The sequence below is a fragment of the Triturus cristatus genome, chromosome 9 (assembly GCF_964204655.1).
Source record: "Triturus cristatus chromosome 9, aTriCri1.1, whole genome shotgun sequence".
In the NCBI taxonomy this organism is placed as follows: domain Eukaryota; kingdom Metazoa; phylum Chordata; class Amphibia; order Caudata; family Salamandridae; genus Triturus; species Triturus cristatus.
The window spans coordinates 723,628,475-723,650,563 of NC_140592.1; the positions used below are offsets into that span (position 1 = coordinate 723,628,475).

General features: G+C 44.7%; 1 protein-coding gene across 1 annotated transcript in view; it reads left to right on the forward strand.

The window, feature by feature from the left end:
* RTN3 (reticulon 3) overlaps positions 1–22,089 on the forward strand; it is a 109,013-nt gene that overhangs the window by 76,649 nt on the left and 10,275 nt on the right. Inside the window, exon 6 of the mRNA XM_085625912.1 lies at positions 4,194–4,240. Within this exon, the coding sequence (XP_085482038.1) occupies positions 4,194–4,240 (47 nt within the window). The remainder of the gene's footprint in view (positions 1–4,193; positions 4,241–22,089) is intronic.

The window sequence follows — 22,089 nt, forward strand, 5'->3', positions numbered from 1 at the left end:
ACCATAGTACATGAAGAACCAGTTACAGTAATAGTAATGCCAGCCAGAAAGTGGGGTAGTAATGTAGCTGCTAGTATACTCCGACTACAGAGATGCTGGCTGCATTGGTACCGAAAATGGAGTGTTCTGTGATGACCAGACTTAGAATAGCAAACTTTACTGCTTTTTCAAGATATGGCCATCAACAAGGAGATCAGATGGGTCTAATCTTAACACCTCCCTAAATATTTTCAAAAAGTGTGTAGCCTAGGAGGGGAAAATCATATCCAACCTGTCCTTAAAATCCATTCTAGATTACGCAATATCGACTGGAGACAGTTGTATACTGGCATTGTTCTTTGAAGGAGTCGTATATCTGGTTTCAAGATGGTTGCAGAAGTAAACCTAAGTAACAGCCCATTTTTAATGTACCAGAACCAGTTGGAAATAATGACTGGTCTTCAGATAAAAATAACTCCAGAAGCTGACAGAGCCATATGACTACTGTTCAAGGGAGAACCTTGTGTTGTGAAATACATAACCCTAGGGTGGAAAATTGGAAATGCAGGACCTTTTTTCATGAAAACCAGTTGAGAGTACATCACAAAAGAAAAAAACATGTACAAAACTCAAAGAGCTGTGTTGAAGTACAAGGAGGCTCAGTATAGGAAGCTTTAGAAAGTGTACTGCTTTTTTAAAAAAAAGAAAAAAAGCAAGGGCCTACTCTCTATCTACTTTAACTGAAATTAGATCGAACTCTGATACTAATACTGGACCTCTGATTACTGAACCATTTTTAAAGGACGAAAAGATCAAAATGACCCTGCAAGAATTTGGAGACTACTTAGCAACTATCTACTTGAAAGTTCCCTATTTTTATATGCCAGTGAATCTCTATCACTGCATCACTAAATTACTGCAAGTGGGTATGGTCTGTACTGGTGGAGATAAGTTATCTATTCAAGGTATTACCCTGTGAAAAATGTTTCACTCTACAAGTGCTCTCAAAATCTCTTGTGATAGTAGCTACCCAAGTTAGGTGGCAGTGGTCCTATGTATACCCGCATCATTGTCTGAGAGAGGAAGTTTGTGCAATGCCATAAGAGCATCAACGCATTGATCCAATTGTTACCCAAACTGAGATTCAGTATCAAAAGAAAATCATCCCCGGTGCCAGATCAGCAGAAATATTTCCAGACATGTCTACCCAAGCAGTACTTATAACGACGAGAATTCTGGCATTGCAGGAATAGATTAGTCTACGGAAGATGGCAGTCTCACTTAGAGAACGGTGATGAAGGCAAAAAAAACAATGGACTGGAATGTGAGCCGAATAGTGCTAGTGGCTGAGAATAATTGAAATATTCCTCAGATCCTTTTTTTGTGCTCCTCTGTGCGTTGTCTTAATTGCAATGAGTGAGATTTGGGGCACATGGTCACTATGTCACAGGCAGGAAGCTATATTTTATTTACTAGGCTGAAATCGGTCTGGGGTTGCATGTGCTCCCAGTCAAAGGCGTTCTAACCTAACTATTCTGGCTGCATTGTTCAGTTAGAGTGGGATCAGGGCTGCGTACCATGTAATTACCAGTGGCTGAGATTCAACGCATAAACGTTTTATAACTCTGTACTGAACATCACAATTGCAGCACTCCACTGGCAGGACAGCTAAACCTACAAGCAGATGGATTAAGGGCAGAGGGGCATCGCTCACTAAGGACCGCTCCATCGCAATAATATTTTTAGGACATATTCAAAGGATAGGGAACACTGAACCTGTTTGCAACAGCAGAAAATGCAAAATGATAAAACTTTGCATCGTCAAATGGCAACAGACTGTCGGTGAAGTCTGTTACTACCCTGTCTCCCCACACCAGTATTACCAACCACAATCCACCAATGTAAAACATTAAAAATGCGTATGATTGTGATGACACCAATATGGGCAATGCAGCCATGGTAGTCCTCTGTACTTACTGTTTAGGGGACTGGTAGAGAGGCATCCAAACCACAAAAACCTATAGAATTTTAACACCTTAAAGTCCCTTGTAGTGACAGAAAACCTGATGATCTGCTGCTAAATGCATAAGGTTTCTCATCTGCCACAAACAGTATAGATCTGGAAATAATACAACCAGTGTTATTGAATACCTAATGCCTTGGCTAGATTGCAGTCTGGCGCACATCACTCCGGTGTTTATCCGCAATCGCAGCAGGCAACAGAAGGACAGTATAACTGACATCTGTTCATGCTACTAGCTATCAATACATTCCTTGTATGGGCTTTTCAAAATTACCCTGAAGATCTGTTCAACCACCAGTTTTGAAACTAAGCACAGTTTTCTAGTAAAACTATTCAAAGCTCCGTTTGCACAGTTGCACAAAGCTACCTTGAAACAGTTTAAAAACTGGGTTTTTAGTAACAATTGCATTGCTTTGCAAGATAAGTAATCTCTTAGCTGTTATGATACAGGAACAATATTCTCAAATACATAAAGATAAATTGGTAAAGAGTTAACCCAAAATTCAACCCTAGAAATTAAATCTGACATCTTTGTAAATTAACCTATCCAACTTAAAGGGCCCAGCAAACACTAAATGTTAGGGAGCCCATAATATATTAGATACAGGCTACAAAGAAAATTGAAAAGAATCTAAATGTTTGTGACATGCACTACAATCCATGGAGCAGCCAGTATCCAAAGCATCTAGAGCCAGAAGGATGATACAGACCATTCAAACATGCCATTAAATGGAAGGAAAACCTAAAGCGCATTAAAGAGCAACCCTAGCATATCTTGGTTATGTTTTTCCGAAAGACTAATGCACAGCTACAATATAATTATACAATGTCTTTCACACTGTCAGACATTTTTCTGGACATTCAGACAGGAAATCTGGCCCAAGAGGGAGTAGTCCATGTTTAAGACCTCTATATAGCACTACCCACCCATCTTGCATTAAAGATAAATGGAAAGAGGCACACACTATCAGTGGAAGGCTTGTGAATCGAGAGAGGATCAAACTGCATTAGAAACTGAGTATATGCTCTGTGTCGTAGACTCTGTGGTAGACTCTCAAAGAAACTGGCATTGGCAAAGCCAATAGGACTGTCCTTGTCACCTGTTGGCTTTGCACAATATTGTTGGCTTTGTGCAGCATCGTGGAAAAAAAAAGATATGATGCGGCTGCTGGCTGTGTTATTGTGTAGGCTCATCAATGTACGTTGCCTCAAGTGCACGCCTAGGAAATGATGGAGGCAACCTTATATTTTTCACTTAAACTAATTTTCCTCCGTCTGCTTTCCTGATTTGCAATCTCCAGACGAGATCTATTTAGATCCAAAGTACAGGAATCTGGATTATTTTCTTTACAAGGAAACCCAAGCTTCTATTTGTAACCTTTGTGGGTATTGACACAATTATCCACTTTTAATAGAGCATGTCCTTGTTGATAGTATTATGCATTACTAAATGCCAATGAATGTCCACAAACCACTCTAGTGAACCTGTGAAAACATACCCTGCTGACTTTCTCAAGAGTGTCTCTTTTGGGAATTGCATGGCTGCTTCTTGGGGGTTGATCCATATGTTTCTTGACAGTGTCTAGAACCTAAATCCAGAGCCAGCCAAACTTGCCTAAAACTCTTGTTGCATAGTTAGTTTTTATCTTCTTTGCTTCCTTTCTTCGTTGTTTTAGCTAGGGCCCCAAACCTTTTTATTTTTTATTTTTATTTTGTGTTGCAGTTGCTTAATGTTTTATGTAAGGATTTAAATTTGATCAGTCCGCTTCAAGACTGCCAATTTGTTGACTTAAACTGACCAGCTTTTCCCTTTTACATATAATTTTAAATTAGAAGTTTGGACCAGAGATTAAAATAGTGCACGGTTTCCTTTTACCCAAAGTTAACAAACTGATTTTAGGAAAAAAAAGCAAAGGCCTGGGAGGCAGGGTTGTTTTAGACTTTGGAATTCTTTATCTTAAGATGGTGCCTCCAGTTGCCACACCTAGGCTGAGATATTCAGTGTTTACAAATGTAATGGTTGATCCTGAAGCCAAGCTTTTATTTTTTTGACAATGAAACTTTTCTTATGCATCGCTCTGTATTTCACATTTACGCATCACTACCTTTCTGAAAACCTTTTTTGAACATTGTCTGATGGTTAGCAAATGTGACTGATGATAAACTCTTCTCTTTCCTCTTCCCCCCCCAGGGCTGTTGCTGGCTTTCACAGTTCCAGTCATTTATGAAAAATACCAGGTACTTGGTTGGCAAAGTATTTTGACACATTTATGGCCTATTGTGGATAGTACCAAACACTTTGTAACAGAAGCTTTGGGTGTTTGTGTAATATTGTTTGGTAATCAACCACGAGAAAAATGCACTCTGCTTAGATATGGAGTGGAGATTTTTATCTTGTGGAACAATAACCAGTCTGTGTATTGAGGAGCTCCAAGTCTAAAATGAGCTTGTCTGCTGTTTGTGCTCCCAAGCCACTTTGGTATTACAGATCATGCTCACATTTTCTCAAGGGGTTATTTGGTTGGTGTCCTTGCCCCATGCAAATGGGGAAACACCGTCTTACTGCACCGTATTAGAGCTGAACGCAGAGAGAAAGGAGCGGTCAGGTAGCATACTGGAAAGCGGCAAAGAGGATTTTGTTGAACCACCAGACACCCTCCTGCAGGTCAGTTCAGTCACTCTCTGCACGTGCCTGGGGGAGTAAGGTGAGAATCTTAGTCTCCCTTTCAAAGGCAGGCCAGGTTGCTGCCTGCAGTGAAAGGCAGACTGGTGGCTTTATAAGGCTGGTCAGTTTTTCTTTCTCGAATACTCTTTCCCAAGAGCAAACGTGTGTTTACAGCTGTGCTGGAAGCAGCGCATTCATTGCTATAGTGCACTGATCTTGTCTGCAACCTCGGCATCCAGTTCAAGGTGTTCCACATTGCAGACCAGCACAGTTCGACCCATCTGTAATATGGACCCAGAATCCATATCACTAAGAGGGATACTTGCAGAGCTTCAAATAAGGCCCCATCAGGAAAAAAAGTGTACAGAACTGTGAGTAAATTGAGTTGCAAATAAAGCTGTCTAGTACAAATGAGCAATACAGAATTAAGTGAGTACAGTGATGCACACACAGCTCATGTATACACCGGCATACATATTGAGATGTCTGATTTGTGCGAGACAACCTAATTGGGTAGAGTAAGAAATTGAGCGCTCTGTAGAGGTTGCACACAGATCATGCATATGTATTCATTAGTTTGTGGGATGCCAAGTACTTGTTATTGAGCAATTGGTTGTGAGAGAATGGAGCACATACTACTGGAGGGGTTTTGAAAATCTTAAATATTGCAAGGTTTTGGGGATACAAACTGCTTTTATGGTTAATACTTACATTTAATATACAAGAAGCTCAGTCATTCTGCTTTTTATTTCTGGCTTATTTCATTTTTGGATCCGCTGTGCTAAAATGTTGCGAACTTACCTGAGGTGTCATACATAGACTTTCTTCCATCTTGATTCAGTGAGAAAGCCATGACGAAAAAGGTTAAAGCCCTTGTGTACCCCACTGCTCCCCCCAGTAAGGTATGAACATGGCAGGTAACAGTGGTGTTTTTTATATTTATGCCTGTCAAGGGTATACAGGGATACAGGCATTGCTTGTGTAGGGCACAGCTGGCACTGATCAGCGGAGAATAGTTTTACAATCACTCCAATGGATGCTCTGTACTTGCCACCAAGTCCCTATGGTTACTGTGCCCTTGACTCTGAGCCACTGATAAAGTTGTACTTCTGTTTCAGACCACAGCACACAGAAGCGGTCTTAAAGAACTAGGGCAAGGTGGTGGAGCATTGGTGCATGGCTGACTTAAGGGTGAGCCGGGTATTACAAAAGCCACAGACTTCAGCTTGGATGTAATTTTTGTTGAAGGTAGAGTTTGCATTGCAGATCTTAAATGATAGTCATAAACACTAGAATAATTCCCTGCTGCATGGGTGCACCGGTTAGCGCTTTTCATGCATACATTTCCTATTGACTTGTCAAACATGGTGTTAGTGCATATATGTCCTTATTATGACCAACACACTGTGATAGCTTCCAGGGCTAAATATTTTCTGGTAAACCTTTGAGCCCTTAATGAGCAGGGTCAAGCCTGCATTGTTGACTCTGATTTCAAGAAAGGTGTGAAAGTGCATGAAAAGGTAGAATCTCGTCCTCTATACAGGACTGTGACATCTGTAAGAAAATTTTCAAGAGTATTTTGAATGGTGAGAAGGCATCAGAATAGAGGAATGATGCAGGGCATGAGGGGGAAAGGAAGAGGAAAAGCATGGAGAAATCATCCTCTCATGCTTCCTGCTCCTGAGAAGGACACAAGTAGAGGGCCATGCAGAGATGGTAGCTCTTCAGGAAATCATAGACCACATAATTCTCGACATCTTTAGAGTGTTGTAAAAGGTAGAAGAGTCAACGTCAAGACTATAGACTCCGACATGTTCTATTGATCCCTTTCTACTTCCCAACGATGTAATGATTAGCATGCCAAACACCCTTAGTCTAAAAGATCCTCATTGTCTACTTCCAGCATTCAATATAGAAAGCTGGCGATTTAAATCAACAAAGCTGCCAGTGAAATTGGTATCTACACTGGCCAATATTTCAGGTCTATAGTATTACTATCACTGACATCTAAAAGATCACAGATTGATGTCGCATCTTAACATCAAAATAGAGGCGCCATAGGAGTCTAAGTTCCCATTGAAAAGGTTAAGACTGTCACAATAACCTATGTTGTGGATACCTATTACCTATGACGAGTACTCTGTCTCAGTCACTTATGTCTTTGGCCTGCATATCCCCTCTACTTTGACAATTCTTGGTCATCAAGGTGTGTCCCCTGATGCGAAACCTCATGTTCGAGGCATATGAGCTGCAGATTGTACACTTAGCATAGATCGCCATCTGGTGTTGGGCCCGGATGTTTGCAGTTTGTTTTTCTTCTTGGACAGTCTTTGGAAGTCACGAGTTTGGTGACTCCTCCTTCGGTCCGTACTGCGCATGGGCTTCGGCTCCATCCTAAGATTGTTTTTTTCCGCCATCGGGCTCGGATGTGATACTTCGTGCTCCGGCTTCGAACTTCTACGGTTCCAGCCTCGACGGAAAATCCTCGTTTCTTCGAGTTTCTTCATCATCTTCATCTCTCGAAGCGGCACTTTTCTCCATCCCGTACATCGGCACCGGCCTTCGGGCCCTCCTCGACTCCGGTCCCGGCCGATGGAAAGGACTCCGTTCAAAAAGTGCCCAAAATGTGGGTCTAAATTTCCCCACACCGACCTCCATCAGGTGTGTAATCTTTGCCTCTCTCCAGAACACGAGGCCAGAGACTGCCCCGCCTGTAAGTCTTTTCGATCGAAGAAAACCATCCGGGATCGAAAAGCTCGACGCACCATGGCGCACTCATCGTCTGCAGCTCCACCGGACATCTTCGGAGACGGCGCCGAAGCTTCGGGGCAAACACACACCGAGCAGGAAGAAGACGTCGTCCGCGCTTCCGAGGCCGACGACTCCGACGTGGAGGACATCACACCGGCGCAGCGGGCCGTGAGTACTGTGCCCCCTCCCACCCCCGCGCCCAAAACTAAAGAGACTCAGGTTACTCCCTCGCCTGCCGGCCTGGGCAAAACCAAGACCAAAGCTTCGATCACCCCACCTTCGGGCTCGGTGTCGAAGCATCCAAAGTCTCACGGCAGCTCGGGATCGAGCCAGCCGACGCCCGGTGCCGAAAAACAGCATCCGGCACCGAAGAAAGCAATATCCAGCTCGACTCCGAAGCCACCGGTGCCGAAGCCTGGACTCTCGGTGCCGACCAAACACAAACATAAATCTGTCGGCACCGACGCTCCGGCGCCGAAAACTCCTTCGACGCCGAAAAAACCGGAGGCCCCAAAAAAGCATGGCGCACACAAACCATCGAAGTCCTCGGTTCCGAAATCACCGGTGCCGACGGACGATTCGACGCCACTGGCTCTGTTTACACCAGACCCTCTACAAAAGACTCTGTCCAAAGATCCAAAGACTGGACTATTGACTTTAATTATCAAGAAAAGACGCCTTGATACTCCGGCTCCTCCTCCACCACCCAAACGAAAGGACTCTGCTACTTCTCCCCTCAGAGTGCCCTCCCCACTACCACCTCCCCTACCTCCTCCACCTCCTCCACCCCCTCCCCCTCCCAGGTCTCCGCCACCTTTACCTCACTACTCTCCGGCCCCAGATCCGGACGACGGGGACCCGGACAATTATCCGGCGGACGCCCCAATGGATCCCACTCCACCAGGGACCCCAGACCCGTGGGAGGATTACAATAACCCTGATGTACCAAATATTCCTCAGGACGACCTATACCCATCCAGGCCGTCTCCTCCAGAGGACTCCTTAGGGTTCCATCATTTAGTGCAGAGAGCAGCACACTACCATGGGGTGGACATGCACACTGAACCAGTGGAAGACGACTTCTTACTGGATACATTCGACATACAGGACAAATCCACCTCTATCTTACCCATGCTTAAGGGTGTCACCAAGCATGCCGCAGAGGTGTTCAAAGACCCTGTCAGGGCCAGGGTACTAAACCCTAGAATAGAGAAAAAGTATAAGGCGGCACCCACAGACCCTGCATACATTAAGGGCCCTGCTCCCTTAGATTCCCTAGTTGTCTCTACAGCTAGAAAGCGGGCTAACTCCCAGTCCTCAGGAGAAGCCCCACCGCCAGACAAGGAATCCAAACTCCTAGACGCGTCTGGCAAGCGCACCGCCTCTCAAGCTGCAAACATGTGGCGCATTGCAAACACACAAGCGCTACTTGCGCGCTATGACAGAGCACACTACGATGAACTTGAGGCTCTTAAGCAGCACCTCCCCGAGAAACACAAGCGTAGGGCTCATGAGCTAATACAGGAGGGTAAACTCATTACAAACACCTCCATTAAGTGTGCCCTCGATGCAGCCGACACTGCTTCTAGAGCCATAAATACCAGTGTCCTGCTTCGTCGCCATGCCTGGCTCAGGATCTCAGGGTTTAAGCCTGAAGTCCAGGCGTCCATACTCAATCACCCCTTTGACCAACAAACGCTCTTTCGGCCCAAGGTAGACGAAGCGTTGGAAAAGATGAAAAAGGACACAGACACAGCAAAGTCTATGGGGGCACTCCAAACACAAGCTTCTAAACGTTCCTTTCGACGCTCCTCCTTTCGTGGCACAGGCAGAGGCTTCTCCTCCGATAGCACCTCTACCTCCTACAAATCCCCTCCTCAAAATACCTTTTCAAAGGGCAACCAAAGGGGTGGTTACAGAGGCAACAACAATAAGGGCAGGGGCAAAACTAACACCCGTTCTGCCACCCCGCCCACACAATGACTTCCCTCCGCTCCCCCCAGACCATTCCACTCCGGTCGGGGGCAGACTACAAAACTTTATCCACGCATGGGAGTCCATAACATCGGACAAATGGGTGACCCAAATCATTCGGTCAGGGTACTGTCTCGAGCTAACATCTACCCCACCCAATATCCCACCAAGGCACCGCCCAATGTCTCAAGAACATTCCACACTGCTCAAACAGGAGGTACTCTCCCTCCTCCAAAAACACGCTATAGAGCAGGTCCCCATCAATCAGCAAAATCTAGGGGTTTACTCCCTATATTTCCTAATACCAAAGAAAGACGGGACCCTCAGGCCCATTCTGGACCTCCGGCCTCTAAATGCCTACATGCATTCAGACCATTTCCATATGGTCACCCTACAACAAGTCCTCCCGCTCCTCTGTCAGGGAGATTTTCTCACAACATTGGATCTGAAAGACGCATACTTTCACATTCCAATACACCCCTCTCACAGGAAATACCTCAGGTTCGTGGTGGACGGGCAACATTACCAATTCACGGTTCTCCCCTTCGGGGTCACCACCGCACCACGGGTGTTTACCAAATGCCTAGCGGTAGTAGCAGCACACCTCAGACGTCAACACATTCACGTCTTCCCTTACTTAGACGACTGGCTGATAAAAGCCGCGTCTTACCATCAATGCGTGCAGCATACAAACAGCACCATCCAACTGCTCCACCAGCTAGGCTTCACGGTGAACTACCAAAAGTCCCACCTCATACCATCTCACACAAAGCAATACCTCGGGCCACTATAGACACCTCCAAAGGTATTGCCTATCCAAACACAGCCAGAATCACAAGCATTCAAGCCTTACGCAAAACATTCCTTCCCCAACACTCTCTTCCAGCAAGAGTGTTCATGAAGCTCATAGGAATGATGGCGTCTTGCATCTTTATAGTGCCCCATGCAAGACTACACATGCGTCCACTTCAAGAGTGCCTAGCACAACAGTGGAACCAGGCCCAGGGTCAGCTGACGGATCTGGTGTTGGTGGACGGCCGCACACATCACTCTCTGCAGTGGTGGAACACCACAAATCTTTCAAAAGGGCGGCCGTTCCTGGACCCGGTTCCTCAGGTGATTCTAACAGCGCACGCATCGCTCTCCGGCTGGGGAGCGCACCTCCTACACCTCACAATGCAAGGTCTATGGACGCCACAGCAAAAATTGCTCCACATCAACCATCTGGAGCTCTTGGCGATCTTTCTAGCCCTAAAATCTTTCAAAAAACAGATTTCGGGCAAAGCAGTCCTCATTCGCACCGACAACATGACTGCAATGTATTATATCCAAAAACAGGGGGGGACACACTCTCCCCAGCTCTCCCGCTTAGCCCAGAGCATATGGAGATGGGCAATTCCCCAAAACATCTTTCTCCTGGCACAACACGTTCCAGGCGTACAAAACACCATGGCAGATCTGCTCAGCAGACAAACGCAACAACTACACGAATGGGAACTGCATCCGCAAGTTCTTCAACCATTCTTCCAACAGTGGGGGCATCCTCAGATAGACCTCTTCGCCACCCACGAAAACAAAAAATGCCCAAGCTTCGCCGCCAGATACCCACACCCATTGTCCAAGGGCAATGCGATATGGATGAACTGGTCAGGCAGATTTGCATACGCCTTTCCACCTCTCCCACTAATTCCATTAGTGGTCAGGAAGCTACAACAGCACTCCCTCACACTCATTCTGGTAGCTCCGACGTGGGCCAGGCAGCCGTGGTACACCACGCTCCTACAACTATCAGTGGTACCACATCAAAAACTGCACCTATCCCCATGCCTCCTAACCCAGAACCATGGAGAAATCAGGCACCCGGACCCAGCTCAGCTCAACCTGGCGATCTGGCTCCTGAAATCCTAGAATTCGGATACCTTAACCTTCCCCCTGATTGCATGAACATCATCATGGAAGCCAGACGTCCTACCACTAGAGCATGTTATGCCGCAAAGTGGAAAAGATTTGTTATTTACTGCCGTAACAATACAATCAACCCTTTAGATGCATCCATACAGCACATCATATGCTATCTGCTCCATCTTCACAGGTGTAACCTGGCATATTCATCCATACGCCTACACCTAGCAGCGATCGCTGCTTATCTACAAAACAGACAGCATTTATCTCTTTTCAGAGTGCCCGCTATTAAAGCCTTCATGGAAGGCCTTAAACGAGTAATTCCTCCCAGGGCACCACCTTCCCCTGTATGGAACCTAAATTTAGTTCTTACACGACTAATGGGTCCGCCCTTCGAACCAATGCATAAATGCGAGCTACAGTTTCTCACCTGGAAAACAGCTTTTCTCGTAGCTATCACTTCCCTTAGAAGGGTTGGTGAAATACAAGCGTTAACTATACAAGAACCCTTCATACAAATACATCACAGCAAGGTCATACTTCGCACAAATCCGAAGTTCCTGCCCAAGGTCATTTCCCCCTTTCATCTCAATCAATCGGTGGAATTACCTGTCTTCTTCTCGCAACCTCAATCTGTTGCAGAAAGAGCCTTACACACACTCGATGTAAAAAGGGCCTTGCTATACTACATACAAAGAACGCAACCCTTCAGGAAGACTAAACAATTGTTCGTCTCCTTCTCTCCACCACATAAAGGCAACCCCATTTCTAAATCAGGGATAGCTAGGTGGATTGTAAAATGCATACAGATTTGCTACCAAAAGGCTAAAAGAACATTATCTGTTCCGCCTAAAGCCCATTCTACAAGAAAGTTAGGGGCTTCTATGGCCTTTATAGGGAATATACCCTTAGATGACATCTGCAAAGCAGCCACATGGTCTACACCGCACACCTTCACAAAACATTACTGTGTAGATGTGCATCCCAAGCAGCAAGCTAGAGTGGGCCAGGCTGTAGTAAAGACACTATTTCAAACCACTGCAACGGATACCGGTGGTCGCCGCTAGGGTTGGGTACTGCTATATAATCTATGCTAAGTGTACAATCTGCAGCTCATATGCCTCGAACGGAATATGCTACTTACCAGTATGCATCTGTTCTTGGCATGTAGAGCTGCAGAGTTGTACACGCCCACCCGCCTCCCCGGGTACCTGTATCCGTTCCAGTACATCTTATTTAGATACTACACACATGGGTTTCTCACTGTGATTACCAAGCTCCATCATTTCCCTGTTGGCGAAAAACAATCTGAGGATGGAGCCGAAGCCCATGCGCAGTACGGACCGAAGGAGGAGTCACCAAACTCGTGACTTCCAAAGACTGTCCAAGAAGAAAAACAAACTGCAAACATCCGGGCCCAACACCAGATGGCGATCTATGCTAAGTGTACAACTCTGCAGCTCTACATGCCAAGAACAGATGCATACTGGTAAGTAGCATATTCCTTTTCAACCTCTTTCACCCATTCTCTGAAAATGGAGTAGAGGACTTATCTAAGCTTTCTCAAAATATGCCTCATGCTGTCACTTCCGTTCCGCATCAACTACCTTTCAAACCTTTAAGGCCAATAATCCTTACAGCTGTCTCATCCAAGATATAAAGGCCAATATCCCTCTCTCTGCTATGGAAAATACCACTCCATCCTCTCGCCACAGATCTCTATCATCTTAGGAGGGAGAAAAAGATAGGTTTTCTTCCAGATTTGGGTCTCTTCTGTCCGGCTCTGATACTAATACATCCTATACTTTGACTTTGTCAGCTGAATCACCGTTTCGTGTCCCTTCCATTGACCATATTATGACCTTTCACTAAGTACTAGCCAGGTAAGTGGTTAACTGAGCATTCATTTTGAGGCTCCAGAACTGACAATTTCTGTGATTCCAGGAACTTTACCTCCACAAGCCACTCCAAAACCGTTGCTGCCATTAGTACCTGGCCTGCATAACATTACAAAGGAAACGTTTCTCAACCTTGCCAATATAAAAGCTTCCACTATAAGCCTATTGAAGAAATGTATGGTGCCACAGCACGATCCAGATAGAGCCGAAACAGGATTCAATTATAGTAATCTCTGAGAATCAGGCAAGCTTCAGCTTTGAAAACTACGGCACTGCCAAAGCTAAAAACCAAAGGTCTGGGTGCTACTGGCTGAAAAGTAAGTGGTACAACACCTACACACTTGAACTGTCAGTGTGATAGCACTTCTTGAAAGGTATCTGAGAAATATGTGGGGGCATACAAAGCTTTATTGATGACCTGTTAACATCTGCAGCGAGACTTGGATGAAATGCTGCGTGAAAGTTCATTGGCCTCGAACCGTATTGTAGGAGTAGCATTGGATTCAGCACAATTGGTAGCTACTGGATACTATCATAGTATATACATTCGCAGACCCTCCATGCTCTGCCTTACCACCTTAAAGCTGGAGGCACTGCTGAAAATGATAAACTTCCACTTTTCAGGGTCTGCCTTGTTTGAGCAACACAGCGAAAGAGGTACTAAAGATGAATGCAGCAGAGTCTCTAAGGGCAGTGGGCTGTGAAAAAAAGTTTTTTATGCAGCAATTCAAGATGATAGATGGGAGGTATTATCAATGCAGGGTTCCATCACCTTGCAAGAACTTTAAAACCTGGGCAACAATAATACCCCCTAGGTCATAGACCTCTAAATCTTGATCGAGAAATCCTCCCACCTCTAGAAGAAGACATTTCTCTGGTAACAGTGACAATCTGATACCACCACCACCAAACCCACACCCCTCCCTTACTTTCCCACGGATCCTTGCATCTGGTACAGTAGATTTCAATAACAAGAGACTAGTGTTAAATTTGTAGTTGCATGCTTTCTACGTTTCAAAGCCATTTCACCACTGGTACCTCCAAAACAAACATCGAAGAATCAGATATCCATCCTCCAGAAAAGAAACATGGATTGTAAAAAGGACCAAATGAAGAATATAGACTAATATTAGACCTATGATTCACAATCAAATTTATGAAGAAGAAAAATTTCGGGTGCTGACCTTACATCAGATCTATCCATATCTGCGGCACAGGGAATAGATGTGTACTCATTATTCCACTTTCTTGTAGCAAAGCCCTGCATAAAATTCCTCCATTTTGTGTTGGGAAACTACTTGTACACAGTCCTACCTTTCAGACTCAAGTCTGCTCCCCACTCCTTCTCCAAATGTATGGTAGTAGTTGCAACCCACTTGCAAATTAAAGGAATTCTAATTTATCCTTACCTGTACAACTGGATACTGTAAGCTCAGTCAGGAAAAGGTGAAGTTGTGCAGTCCTGGTCTTCAGGTCCACCATCAAATATCATTCTATAAACACAGGTGCAAAGACTATATTATTTGAGGATCACGTTACATGCCATATATAAACAAAAAAAAGAGTAGAGGGTGTTATCCATCTGGGAGAAGATCTCCAGCAGCAACACAAATGGCCTCCTTTCTAGGCTCTATGGTATCCTGTATCTACATTGCCACTGCAGCAAATTATATCTCTGCAGCACTGTTTAGAGTACCAATGGTTTAAAAAGTGAAACAGTTGGAAAGACAAATTAATCTTACCCCCTGCACCAAAACAATCCCTAGCATGGTAGTGCAAGACGCACAACTTAAGAGTTTATTTTCAGGAGCTACCATTGTAGAGCATAGTGGCAGATGAGTCCCTGTCAGAATGGGTAGCTCATTAACATTTGGAGGTATAAAGGCGGTGGACACTCAAAGAAGCCTTGTACCACAAACTATGTGGAACGGCGTGTAGTTCACCTGGTCCCCAAGGCTTTTCTACCATCCCTGTAAAAATCAATCTAGGTACAAATAGACAATACCACCAACATGTTCTACCTGAAGAGGTAAGAAGGCGTCCTGTCGAGTCTTCTTTCCTTGGAAGCACAGTCTGTCTGTCATTGGTCCTGGCCAGGGAACAAACCCTTTCAGTGGTGCACATTCCAGGGACAATGAATCAGCAAGCGGACTTTCTAAGTTACTGCTAAAAAAGTCTCACAAATGGGTCCTTGATGACGAAGTCTTAAATGCATCTTTCTGGAGTGAGGAACACCTTCTAGTTACTTATCTTTTGAACAGCCAAACACTTAAAATGCTGAGTCTTTGCATCCAGACTATCGGGGGTCTGTAGGAAATAACCTTTTGATCAGTTGGTAAAGTCCATTTTGTACACCTTTCTGCCAATTCTACTAATCCTCTTAGTAATACTGAAGCTGCAGAATTATCTCGTGAAAATTATATTAATAGCTTCGCTTTGACTGAGACAGTGGTGGTTCCCAGACCTTGTTCAAATGTCCTTGGATCCCTACAGTAGGTTTCAGTGCAAACAAGATCTTGTGACCCTACTTTAGGGACATATTCAATACCCAACCTTGCAAGCCTTGAATTTGGCTGCCAGGCTTCTGAATTCAGACTGTACGTGCATTTGAATCTTCCACCAGTCTGTATGGAAATATTGAAAGATACAAAACACCCCTTCACAAGGCTGTTATCCATTGAGAGAAACGATTATAAGGGCATCATCTAAACCCCTTTGCCTTACCTGCTTTGTTAAGCCCAAACCAATCTGTAATTCACATCAATAGGTTTGTCTGGATGCTATTACAGCCTACAGAAAATCTTCAACTAGAAAATCCATTCTTTAAAGTGAGTCAAAGATTATTCTCGAAGTACTTGGTATTCCCCACAGGTCTCTATCATCTTAGGAGGGAGAAAAAGATAGGTTTCCTTCCAGATTCGGGTCTCCTCTGTCAGGCTCTTATTCTAATACATCCTATACTTTGACTTTGTCAGCTGCATCACCATTTCGTGTCCCTCCCATTGACAACATTATGACCTTTCGCAAAGTACTAGCCAGGTTAGTGGTTAACTGAGCATTCATTTTGAGGCTCCAGATCTGACAATTTCCGTGATTCTAGGAACTTTACCTCCACAAGACATTCCAAAACCGTTGCTGCCATTAGTATCTGGCTATAACATTGCAAAGGAAAAGTTCCTCAACCCTGCCAATATAAAAGCTTCCACTATAAGCCTATTGAAGAAATATAAGGTGCCACAACACGATCCAGATTGAGCCGAAATGAGATCCTACAGACGGAACAGGGGTTGAGGACGAAGGAGGTTCCAGCAAGGGGCCAACTTAAGCCAAGTAGTTTAATGCCCAGCATTCCTCAACCTGGCCCACCCTGTTCCCCGTATCACACACCTGTTGGGGTAGATTTTCGATGTCCTCCATCTGTTGGCAGGCATTTACAGTAAACTGATAAGTACTAGGGATCACACGGCATGGCTACTGACTCCAATAGCAACTAGCATCTCTTCCATCTCCAATAAAGAGGTACATGCACTTCTGCAAAAGAGGGCCTTAGCGGCTATACCACTGCAACAGCAGGGGAGTCCTACTTCCTTATTGCGAAGGACAGCTCTGGCCTATCCTCTATCTCCGGGCCCTCAACCATTGCATCATATCAGAACATTTCCATATGACAACTCTGCTGGAGGTCAGCCCACTTCTTCGTCAAGGGGTTTCATGAAATGTGAAGATTAAAAAAAAAAATCTGTTAGATAAGGGCTTCTCGGTAAAAAAGAAACCTGGTGAGCCACGCAAGTCACCCCATCCTGAATTCCCCCAGGTGTCTAGTTTTAAAAAATGTGCATGCTTGATAAGTTTCCCTAGATGCTGGCTGAACTAGGGCCTAAAATGCACACCTACCCACTTTGCAAAAGTCAGTTTTCAGCGGAGAATTGTGATGCCTCCATGTTGTGTTTTGGGCCGTTAAATGTTTCTGGCACTAATCCTACACACACAAGTGAGTTAAAGTTTTTATAGGCACACACGTGGGATCATAGACTAGTAAAACATTTGTTATTTTCGATTGTGCTGCATCTGTGCCTTCCAAATGCAAGCCAGTGTGCAAGAAAGAAGACCTTTTGAAAAATACCCTCTAAATCAGAGTTCTATCAATATGTGGGACGCGCGACATCCGGGCGGGGGGGCTTTCTCACCCTAATCTCTTTCCATTGTTTTCCAGGTCTTAAGTCGATTAGAGAACTACGGAGCAGCAACCAATCAGCGGGGTTCGGCAGTAACGAAGGGCTTTAGAGGTGGGGGGGGGGGGAGGGAAGTGAATTCGATGGGGCACGATGTAGTTTTTGTATTATCAAGAGCTAATGGTCCCAGCACGGGGTTAATTTCTAGGGCCGAAATGCCTCAGCTGCAGTGGGATTTAAGTAGTCTCGTCTGCTATGAAACCGAAAGCAAATAACATTTCAGCTCTAGGAATTAACCCTGTCCAAGGACGATTAGCCTGGAAAGGTTTGACTCCTTTACCAGAAAGGAGTCAGTCTTCAAATTATACAGGCATCTCCTATGGTATCAATGCCCCTGTTTCTAGCCTCATTCTAGGGCTGTAGTAACTTCAAAATCTGCAGAAAACAGTATTTGTGCCAAATTTAGAATTATGAATTCTGCACTAAGAGCTTGGACCTCAGATTTTAACAACTTCAATTCCAGCAGGGCACTTAAAATAAACCACACCCTGGAGTTCCACTGATTATACTGCAATGCATGTCCTCTGCGTCCACCTTCAACACGCCATGCACGGTTTGCCTGCTATGAATGTCTACATTTACCTAGTTCCATCTCAGTTTGCACATTTTTGTTTCTCGCATTGTCTTGAAGTGCTTCAAAGTGCCAAACGGTGAAAAGGTCCCATCACTGAAATACAATACTTAAACAGGTAGATCACATCAGTCGAGGCGTCCACTGTGCTACACCTGCGCCATCCGAAACCCAGGGATTTCAAAATGTATCCAAACGGTAAATCGGTTGCCTGCTCTACAGGAATAATTGGACAATTGCAGAGAACCCCATCCTTTCCACTGCTTCTAGCTGGGGTTTCTATAACCTTGCTATTTATTCTACTCGTACGACTTTCATACTTAAGTATGTCATCCAATGAAGTGCGACAGGCACCTACTCTGGACCAGAACGATGAATGTCCTCTAGGATACGCCCACCTGGCTGGAGGCAATGCAGGTGTAATTACCAGCATCCAAGGCCTGCACCTGAGAAATACTGGGAGAAAAGGGGAGGAGAGTAAAAGTGAGACTGATGGTTTGTCTTGCTTTCTGTTACTGCACATCTTCCTTCAATATAGGACAGAGGGGCAGCAACACCCATAGACTCTTGTTGTAAAATGTGCCCTAAACATGGTTTACATGCCATTCCCACAATGCATTGCACATTTGCAGGTGATGTCCTACATGTGATGTCTGCGCTTCTGTATCAGTGCCCCTGGCCCTTCGAGCTGTGCTGTCTCTTGGAGCAGTAGGACACCATCAGGCGCGCAAAGTCCATAGGGCTAAAAGGGCTTCAGACCGCCCCGCCTCCCCCCCCGTGTCGTGTCTCTGGGCTGCTACAGCTCAAACTGCTGTGAACTCGGCTGGGCAGTGTCTGGAACCTTCTCTCCCGCACACCCCAGTTTTTCGCAGGTCTTTAAAGACCATTTACATACCTTTGGAAACTGGTTACTGAGGCAAAGTTTTTAATTTTTTTCTTTCTGGTTCCAGTACCGCCTGGGCTCCCACTCTGCCTATTCCTTACATTTGTATTTTACATTTACTGCTGTAGTGTGAGAATGCTTTTCATGAAAAAGAATATAAAGTAGGGTTGCCAAAAGAAAAATACCAGCAATTTGTTGTTTAAAGAGCCTGCAAATGCCTCATCTTGACAATGATAGCGGTATAAACAAAATAGTATGTATTAATTTGTAATGTGACTTTTCTGTGTTTGTTCCCTTTAATTATCAGTCATGGATCATTCAGGCAGCCCTAGATCATGATTGAAAATGCTTTCTGTTTATATTTGCTGTTGGAAGTATGCACAGATAAGTGCTGAAAATACTTCTTTAGGTGACTGTTTATTTTTGTACAGCCAGGGACATCGATCTAATGAGCTGGCAACCCTAATCACAAGACTGGAAGTTTGTTGCAAGATCAGCACATTTATTTCCTCCACCTGTACTCACAATGCACTTGCGCTGGTCACCCTGTACTTAACCCTGCAGTGACACGAGCACACTACTCACCCTGCACTTATGTGATACTTCACTCACCTGTCCCCCTCACTGCTCAATCTGCAATCTCACTCAAATAAGCCCCTCACTAACCATATATTTATTCGTCCCACTCTGCACTTACATCGGCACCCAAATTCATATGGTCACCTCACTCACCCTGCAGTCACTCCTCTTACCCTACTCTCACATCTCACCGTGCACTCACATGGGCACTCCTGCACCCCCACACAGCGCAGAAGGTTAATGTGCCTGCTACAAAGTATGTGTACCATGCAGATTAAAGAACTGAGTAGAGCTATAAAAAAAAATGAAATGTTAGTCAGAAAGGGGCAATTGAGAGATAAGGTGCATTGTTGGTTAGTAGTAGTGAGAGAATTCATGGAGAAAGATGAAATGGGGGATGGGGCGCCAAAAAAGACTGCACTGTGTGCGACCAGTGCTAGGGCCAGCCCTGGCTGAGTGTTAGCTCCCCCCGAAGTTCAGGTCTAGTTGCGCCCCTGTACACACGTATTGGCATGTCGTGCGCCATCAAAGTTTGCGTCCTAAATTACAAAAGTACACATTTACATGCACTGCAATCCAGCATTTCAGCGGTCCCCTTGATAGAAACAGCTCTGTTTTTGCCCTGATGGCCTGGAATAATCCCAAAACAGATTCTTGTAAATACCATAATTTTTGTATGTGATTGATGTGAGAGTCTATTACTATGTGCAGAGAAATGTTTGTTTGATGCAACAACCATAAAGTTTATTTTCGATCAAAACGGGTCCTCACATATGAGAAATTGAAGGATGTCAGATATTTGCTGTAAAATTAGTGGGCTGCTGCTGTTACAACAGTGAAAACGCACATCACTATCTCTGAATATTGGATGTAAACACTTTTAGAATTTCTGGATGTGGAGCACAACCTGAGGATGGCAGTAGCAAAAATCCATCCACAGACTGACCGGCTCTGTGGCGGAAAACAGGCACACTTGTCACATTAATGTTGGTTGCGTTACTTTCAATCTACGTCGTGTGTAAAACAAAGCATCCTAGTAAAAACAATTTGTGCACATTTTATCTTGGAAAACTGTTTTGAGCTGTGTAATAAGCCTGTGCCATTTAACCACACCCACTCACAAACCTGCAGTTTACTAAACACTCTTATTGCGTTGAACATTATTTGCCGGATATGGCATGGGATATGCGGGTGGCGGTCGATTATTTAGTGTACCAGATTCCAGAAATTTGTTAGGTGGTGGGGGGCCTGACATTTAAAACAATTCAGCTGGGGGGCTCAACCTCCAAAAGCTTGAAGACCTCTGCTCTAAATCCTATGCTAGTACGGGCACCCAGAAATTCTGAGATGTACAAATAACCAGTGCTCCTAAACTCCGTATCTTGTGCCCATTTCAGAAATGCATAGGTTTACTTGACTACTATTTTTCACTCTACATATTTCACCATATGAATTGGTCTGTACTCTGTATACAATGAAAAACCATTGTACAGTGCAGCTCAATTGTTGGCTCTGGATACCTTGTATTTTTGGAGAAACTACAGAATATATATATATATATAACAGCTCAGCTTGCATCCTTTCAAAGTCGGGAATTCACTCGCGGGAGGGCACCCACCCGCGAGTGAATTCCCGACTTTGAAAGGATGCAAGCTGAGCTGTTATTGATGGGAGTGCACCGCCAACTGTGAACAGCGTCACAAGTATTGCCGAGTGAACGCGGACGTCGGAAACCAACAATACAAGTAAGACGCCGCGTAACCAATGGCAATGTGAGCGCGTTACATTCGCGCTACGTGATTAAGTAAAGACTTGGCAGGGTGAGGGAGACGCGCCAGAAGTAATAATATTCCGAACGAGCACTAAGATGTTTAGTGACTCAGAACGCCGTGAGGCCGCCCAAGGCATGTTCAAAAGCAAGGCTTCGAAAGCAACGAATGCTTCAGACACACCCACTAATGGAAAATCGACGAGTGGAATGCATGCCATGCTAGTTAAGTTGGAGAGACTCTACGAAAGAGAAACAAGGAAGTGGTGGGAGGCGACTTCACTCCAGAGTTATATCGAGGCCGACAGGGTACCAAGAGGTTTAAGAGTGTATACAATTCCCTCCTATGAGAACCCGGATCCGGCACTGCTGACGGAATGGGCAGAACACACAGCCTCCTACTGCAAAGGCACACTGCAGATCCTAGTGAAGTACGCATGGAGTGACCGAGACAAAGCATTACAAGAGATAAAAGAAATTGAAGACATGCTAGTCAAAGAAGAAGATAAAAACAAAGTGGAAGAACTTATGGGACAAATGAAGACACGTCTTCTAAAGTATGAAAGTAAAATCAAAAATAGGAAACAAGAGAAATACGAAAGGGACGAACAGGATTACCTCCATGGAAGAGTGCTAACGTTTGCACGCAAATTTGATATCCCCAGAAAACAACTGTCCCTGCAAACAAGGAAACCGGAAACAGAGCAGTTGATAACATCTGAATCGGAAGTCACCGAAAATGAGTCTGAAGATGAACGGGTTGCAGCCACTGTCGGAAACATTACTACTCCTTTTTTCGACGAGTTCAAAATTATCAGGCAGTCATGGCTAAGGGGTGGCAAGAACAAACCACCAGAAAGAGCA